The 7,718-nt window shown below is 37.4% G+C and overlaps 1 protein-coding gene across 1 annotated transcript; it reads right to left on the bottom strand.

The window, feature by feature from the left end:
• Positions 1-548: 548 nt before the first annotated feature.
• On the bottom strand, positions 549-7,062 carry LOC112002845 (respiratory burst oxidase homolog protein C). The gene is made up of 11 exons (XM_024034994.2): positions 6,288-7,062; positions 5,999-6,161; positions 5,838-5,886; positions 5,585-5,698; positions 5,041-5,466; positions 4,572-4,955; positions 4,250-4,461; positions 3,938-4,040; positions 2,613-2,686; positions 1,279-1,778; positions 549-898 (listed from the first exon to the last, which is right to left on the bottom strand). The coding sequence occupies exons 1-11, from the start codon at positions 6,820-6,822 to the stop codon at positions 783-785; spliced, it is 2,676 nt and encodes an 891-aa protein (XP_023890762.1). The 5' UTR covers positions 6,823-7,062; the 3' UTR covers positions 549-782.
• Positions 7,063-7,718: the final 656 nt, after the last annotated feature.

Here is a 7,718-nt window from a genome sequence, read left to right as displayed (position 1 = left end):
GTTGCAAAATGGCCCATTAGGTTGGAAGGTTCTTTCCTTCCTATTTGCTTGTTCTTACTAATGTTTTCCCATGCCAAGGATACTGATTGATATTAAGAAATATATACACATACGGGAAAAAGATTTAATTGCTAGTCTTATCAATTTCTTCGGATTAAATTTGATAATATCGTGTTGGATTATAAAATGATGAAAAAGATAGGAATGGAAATGAAGTCTTGTGGAAAAAGCCTGCATACAAAATTATTGTATTCGACTATAGTCTTAATCAATCAACCTAACATATATAGATTGGCCCACGCCATGCAAACTTGTCGGAGGATGGTTGACTTGCATTTTACTTCTTTTTTATTAGTATTTATTTTCATCACAGGCAACTCTCTCAAATCTCAATTCACTTTTCTCCTATTCACACTGTTTGGATTGGTCCTTACCACTGCACAACCATGAGAGAATCATGCTCATGCATGCGGAACTATCACAATCCCAAGTTTAGTGGTGGGAGACCAACCCACTATCGTTTGGCTTTGACTGCATCTACTTCCAGCTCTCGATAAGCACTAATTTATTGATTAACTGTAAAGCAGAATTTATAAAACAAAACATACATGGGAAACATAAAATAAAAGTTCGAAAAGAAAGGAAGAACAACGATCAAAGCGGCCAAAAACTGAGAAACTTGGTACATGAGTATGAGACACAGAGAGTGGGATCATCCTGGTGGGGATGGAAAGGGCAATCGTTATCCAGTACTTGTAGCTAATGTCCATTTCCGACTGTGGTCAGAAATTCTCTTTATGGAAATCAAATTTGGTGGAGCTGTTGTCACTGTGAGAGAAATCGGTTGCTAGTTGGCTTAACTCTTTCGTGAGCGCTGCTGGCCCACAGTAAAATACCCCTGCATGTACACGGTACACCAATTATCATTAGCACATGATCATGATCGAAAGCATCAACCTCAGGAGCACTCTCCAAATAAAGTATCTTTCATGTTTTCGTATGGATTGGAAACACGACAGAAAACACTTTAATAAATGTGAAACACGGAGGGCATGTATTAAAATCATATTATCCATCTTTTTCACCCTTCAATAATTCAGGGAAAGGACAGAAAGTAAGTGCTCGTGAAGACTTTAGCACAAAAAGAAAAAGTAATGGAATTTGCATAATGCATGTAAGTATGTAACAACACCATACCATATATATATATATAGTAAAGCAAACCAACCCTGCACTGCATCTGCATGAAAGGAAAATAGTGTGGCATTGGTTACTCACCTACTCTGGAATGTTTATGATTAGAGGCAATACGTTCGTATACATTGTGCCATTTGGGCCTGGCAAAGTGAGACTTGACACGTGTACCAGAGACGATATCGACCCCATTCTTGGCATGATTGAGGGACTGCAACATGGCAATGAGAGCAGAACGCGCATCACCCTCTTCATAGACGCTGGTGCAATAAGTATGAAGCTCAATCACTCCCCTGTTGTCCAGTTCCGCCATCTCGTTCATCACCTCTTTGAACCAGTCAAACGATCCCTGCTCCTTTGTCACCCAGTAAAAGTATGCCCTCGCAGTCTTAAAATCATCCACTCTACTTGCTCCTACTGCTTTCTCCTCCTCGTCCAGGGCCCTGGTGTTGTTCACTATGTCCTTCATAATACTGATCATTGGGGTTGCCCCAATTCCTAACCCTACTAGCAACACCACCTCATATTGCTTGTAGTCTTGTGCTGGAGCTCCATATGGACCATCAATCAACACTCTTGGAACTCTGTTCATCACACATCACTCTTTTGGTCATTCCCATTAAAGAAATCATTACCTTTATTTATTTTAATTTGCTGGGTGTTACATTATTATTAAAATCAGATTTTATTTATTTATTTGCAAGCAAGGAAGGAGGAGAGAAGCTATTGCCATGTTAGATGAAAATAATTTGCACACTTTATTTAGTTTTTGGCCCTTCCACATGATAAGTTATCTCATACATATGATATATACATCATTTATCAAGAATGACGTCTCTTTGTTTTATGCTTTAATCTATGTCGTGGAAAAATTGCTGTAACAGACATCACCCAAAGCATTTTTTCTGCACACCTTTTACATAGTGGCTATCTGGTGTACCAATTATTGGGTTACATCAACAATTTTGTTTTTATGGCTTTAACTATAAGCCTATCAACAATTTTTGAGGGCAGCGGTCACCAAACTTTTGTGGTAAAATGGAAATTAACGTATATTTCAAAAGTTTAAGCTATTATGAAGGGTTGAATCTAATTAATCATTTAATCATTATTCTGACATATTAAAACTTTGACGTAATAATTTGATTTCATTATATGCCAAACACTTCACACTTTCTTTAGCCCAGGGCAGACTTAAGGGCTAAAGCCTGTTATGTGTAATTCATGATATGTATAGTATGATTCTAACCCTCTTGATCCCTTCTTACATAGTTTGTTGCATACATGTAACTGTCTTGGGATGCAATCTATTATGTTTCATCATCTGCTTCTCTCGCCTGACATAAATTTTTTGACCTCTTACCCAGAAAGATATAATTAAATTAAATTTTTTGAAAGAGCAATTATTTTCTTCTTACTTTGGAATAGGATTGCTATCTCCTTGCAAGAAGTCAGCTCTGAGGAGTCCATTTTCACCACTTGGTTTACACACCTAGAAAACCAATTTCACAGAGATTAGCTACAGGAAGGTGGCTCCTACTTTGGAATAGTTCCCTCCCCACATAATTCAGCATGTGTTCCTTCTACAAATCGTATTTCTTATTACCATCTTACCAAAAGGAATGTGCAATGTTAGACAAACAATTAAGCGAAAGAGAAAGTTTCATAAAGAGAATATATTTTCGCTAAATGGGGACAAAATTGCTAAATGCATTTTTTGAGCAAATTAAGCAGTGTTTTACCTTATTTTTCAAACTAATTAGGGAAGTGCCCCCTCTTTTGAAAATTGATTTTCTCAAAATCGAGTTAGGCCCTATAGTAATTGCCCATAACTTGATTTAATGGAAGTCGAGTTACAAAATGTCACTATAGATCCTGAAAAGGTCACTATAGGTCCTTAAAAACGCCGCTATAGGGCTCCAATTTTTTTTTTTTTTAATAACTCGATTTTGAAAAAATCGAGTTTCAAAAGAGGAGTATTTCCCTAATTAGTTTGAAAAATAGAGCAAAACGCTACTTAATTTGCCCAAAAAGGGTATTTAGCAATTTTGTTCTGCTAAATGGTCAGCATTTGCTAATGATACCTCTCATTAAATGATGTGGTAGCCTGGTAGGGGTATTGTAGAAATTTCGCAAATGAAGATGGTAATTTCGCATAGAAACAAGAGCATTTAATGAGATTCTTATCATCTATGATTCTATCACAATAATAAAGTTTCCTAAGTGCGTTTTTGGCCTTTGCTTCGTAAGGCATGATTTTCCAATAAAACCAAAGATGGGCAATTTTCCAAATGAAAACGCACCTCTGAGAACTTGTCCAAGAGGTGATGTGTCCAATCACCAAGAGCTCGAATATGAACACTAAGATAATTATCTCCAGGTGCTGAGGTGAGGGAAAATGGGTGCCTGTGGACATAAAAGTTTCCAAAAGTAAGCAATGCAAGTGCAAAACGCTACTTAATTTGCCCAAAAAGGGTATTTAGCAATTTTGTTCTGCTAAATGGTCAGCATTTGCTAATGATACCTCTCATTAAATGATGTGGTAGCCTGGTAGGGGTATTGTAGAAATTTCGCAAATGAAGATGATAATTTCGCATAGAAACAAGAGCATTTAATGAGATTCTTATCATCTATGATTCTATCACAATAATAAAGTTTCCTAAGTGCGTTTTTGGCCTTTGCTTCGTAAGGCATGATTTTCCAATAAAACCAAAGATGGGCAATTTTCCAAATGAAAACGCACCTCTGAGAACTTGTCCAAGAGGTGATGTGTCCAATCACCAAGAGCTCGAATATGAACACTAAGATAATTATCTCCAGGTGCTGAGGTGAGGGAAAATGGGTGCCTGTGGACATAAAAGTTTCCAAAAGTAAGCAATGCAAGCAATTAGACAAGGAAAGAAGAGGCAAAGAACGTACATGCCCTAAGTTAAAAAGGTGATCAGTGCTATCTTATTTTTGGATATGGTAATAAAGATGTCTTATAGATATGCAAGTTAAAATTTTCTTGGCACTGTTTGGCATATTTGGTAACAATGTTTCAAGGGAGGCATACCATTCAAATGGAGATACAGCACCACAATTGACAAACATGTATTGCCCACTTTTGTACGTGAAGTCATGGGGCTTTGACATGTGTAGTGACAACACATTTCCGGGATAAACAGCCACCTTCAGAATTGAAACAGGCTCAACGCTGGATCTGAATGCCCTGATCAATCTTTCACATATATAAAGAGCAAGAGGAACAGCCAAATACATCCAGGTCTGCCAATTATAGTGGAGCAGGAAAATGTAATATAAGGAGTTATAATTACCAAAAAAGGAAACGAATGTGAATAAAAAAGCTCGAAAGTGTGAGGTGATAGATGCTTAACCGTCTTCTTGTACCATTCCTTGATCAGGTAGAGCTGAAGTCCATGTAGAATTAGGAGGGCGTAAACAATGATGAAGAGGTGGTGGGTATACCAAAAAGCATTGAAGCCAGTTAGATTCTTGAGAAATTTGGGAAGGTTGGGCTTACTTCTCCTTAACCAAGGGCAAGCTAGTGTGAAGGATATTGCCATCAACACTACCATTATAATTCCAGTCACTCCTTCCACTGACTTAACAAAATTCCAGTACTTTAAAGGTTGCTTCCCAAAGAAAGTTTCCATCGGCTCATACCTGTCACTGCTTGCAAGAATAAGGCGAGGGAAATCACAAGCCATATGAAAAATTGAATGAATTCCAACTCCAATTGCAATTCCCCCTGCTATCATCTGAAAAGAGATGCTGTCAATTTTCTTTTCAATTTTTGGTGCCTAGTGAGGAAAAAAAAAAAAAAAAAAAACAATAGGAAATTACCTGGTGGAAATTGAGGTTGTCATCAAAAGGGATTACGACACCTAGTGCGGTCTTATTCCTAAGCCAGGTTATTGTATTTCTGCAAACTGGAAGCAAGATAAGCGCCATGTTCAATTTAAGTGTCTCGGCTGCACCTTTAGCCATGCATACACAATGGCCCATAACCTCGTATGCAGCTTTATTTCGATACTGCACATACTTGTATGCAAATAGGCCTGCCATAACCCCAATCCACAATACAATTACCCACACTCTTTGCCAGTTATCCTGTAAGAAATACTCCGTGCTTTGACACCATCTCCTTAACAGGTTGTTCTCCTGTGTGGCTTTGAGCTTTTGGCTCAACCTCCGGCTCAGATTCTGGCTATCTCTACGTCTTATGGACCGACTTGGTGTTTGCAGCAGAAGCATTTCCAGGTCGTCCATCTGTCAGTCCAGTAACAGTCATCGCCAGATGACCAAATTCCTTTAAAATAATAATTCTACAATAGAAAATAAATTGTTTCCTACTTTAATCATGAGATCGTGTGTGCGGATTTTGTACCATGATGTATTTTTTATGTTCTGGATCTAACTCTTCCATGATCAAGGCTGCATATTCCTCTGCTTGTTTCTGAATATTTGTGAGTTTGTTGGCAGAAGCGCTTAGGCAGATAATCTGCAAATATAATATATTGATTTGATTTAGAAAATTTTTATCCGGACAAAGCTTAAAAAAGGATCATCTCTTTGAGGGGATCAATTTCATGATTCAGATTAAATATTTATAAATTTTAAAGATATATTCACTGTAGTACCTCTCTGACTTCTTCTTCAGTGATTCTGCCATCCGCATCTTTGTCAACCCTGCATTTAGTGGTAAGCTAGCTCATGGTTTATTGGTAGATGAAGATAAAGTAATAATTCTTTTGCAGATATTCAGGTACAAATGTTATTCTAAAAAGAAAAGAATAAGTACATGTCAAAGAAAGTTCGAAGCCTGGAGTCGAAGCTCTGATCAGAAATCTGGTCCCAGAACTCCTTCAGCTGGGACTTATTGATGGAATCACCCTTAATACCATGCTTCCGAGCAAGCGCATCAAACAGCATGCCAGCAAACTCCTTTGACTTCTCATCCATTCCTGCCATTACATATAACGATATCTTTGAAGAACTTATAAGCTCCAAGTGCCTTAGACTTAATTTCTTTAGTTAAAAGAAACATGAATTAAAGATTAGAGAAGAGTTTGTGAGGTTGTGGCGAGCACCTATGCAATTGCCAAATCGCGAACGAGGAAGGGAGGCATTGGTGGAATCAGCGAGCTTGTCAAATTGCTTCTCAACGGCAGACCATCCAATACCGCCATCTTTCTGGCTGATAAACTTGAGGCCCTTTAAAGCATGAGCTGCTGTGGACTTCTTCCTATCAAAATGAGTTGGAGGAGTGGATTGTTTTGAGAATGAAGTGAAACGCTTCAGTTCCTGAGAGACCTTCTTGATACGTGCAGAAGTGCTTTTTACTATTGAGGAACCAAATGAGGTTCTCTTCTCGAGATCTCCAGCAGGTAAATTACTCAACTGGGGATCTTTTTCAATATCAGCAACGACAGCAACAGCTTGAACGCTTTGAACAACAACAGAGTTGTCACAAACGTGATCCATAGTAATCTCCACGTACGGTTCTTCTACAACGTGGGATTTACTGCTGTTAATATTTTCGGTAGCACCGGAGTTGGGTTTGTTTAGAGGACTGCTGTAAGCAAACCTTTCGCTCTCAGGAATTTCTACTCCCATATTCTGCATTTTGATAATACAGCTGACACGTACGAATTCAACATGGAAGCCAACCAAGCAGAAATACAACAGTCTACAACTAAACTATTTTTTGCAGATTTGGATGAAAGACGATGAGAATTGTTGGTTTGATGAATCTCAATCAAGCTTCGAACTATTTAAAAAAAAAAAAAAAATATTTCAAACTTGCGTGTCTCAGTGTTTTTAACTAATGTTCCCTCCCAGAGTAAGATCCTCTGTGTGTTAAACAAGCTTTTTATAGCCCAACACCTTTGCCCCCACGAAGATAATGGATGCCAGGCATTGATCATTATGTCACTTCTACAACTGATTAATACATCATAATCATATTAGAATTATTTGGCATATACTGCGCAAACTTTACAAAAGTATGGGTTGATTAGTGCTTCTTTTTTTTTCTAATTTCTAATATTTATTTATTTATAATTTTAATACATAAGAAAGATCTCGTTTCTTTGACAGGAAAATATCTACTTATACTCTTTGGACTAAGCTTGCTACGCTCATCATTGTTAATCATGATTAGCAGCAAAAATATTTGATCTAAATGGTCAATGATGATGCAAAAAAATGTCTTTTGAGTTCTATGTAATGGACGATAATAAGGGGTTCTTCTGACGATCAAACTACAAAGAAAGTTGGAGAATGGATAAAGGGAGAGAACATTGGTGTGGTGTTAGCTAAAAGCTCTCTAATAATCAAGTTAAAAAGGTGAAAATATTCATTTAATAGGATCAATCAAAGAGAATAATATGGCTAGTATGTAGAGATTAGAGTGCATACTCCTTTACCTTTGTTCCTTTTGGGTTTTATAACTACCTTTGTTGGGTTAAGATAGCTTGACCCTGTTTAATTAATTCAATTACCCAAATTGATTAATTAGG

This window comes from Quercus suber, unplaced genomic scaffold, assembly GCF_002906115.3.
Source record: "Quercus suber isolate HL8 unplaced genomic scaffold, Cork oak 2.0 scaffold_516, whole genome shotgun sequence".
Classification (NCBI taxonomy): domain Eukaryota; kingdom Viridiplantae; phylum Streptophyta; class Magnoliopsida; order Fagales; family Fagaceae; genus Quercus; species Quercus suber.
Note: the sequence above shows the minus strand (reverse complement) of the source record. Positions and strands in the feature narration are given on the sequence as shown.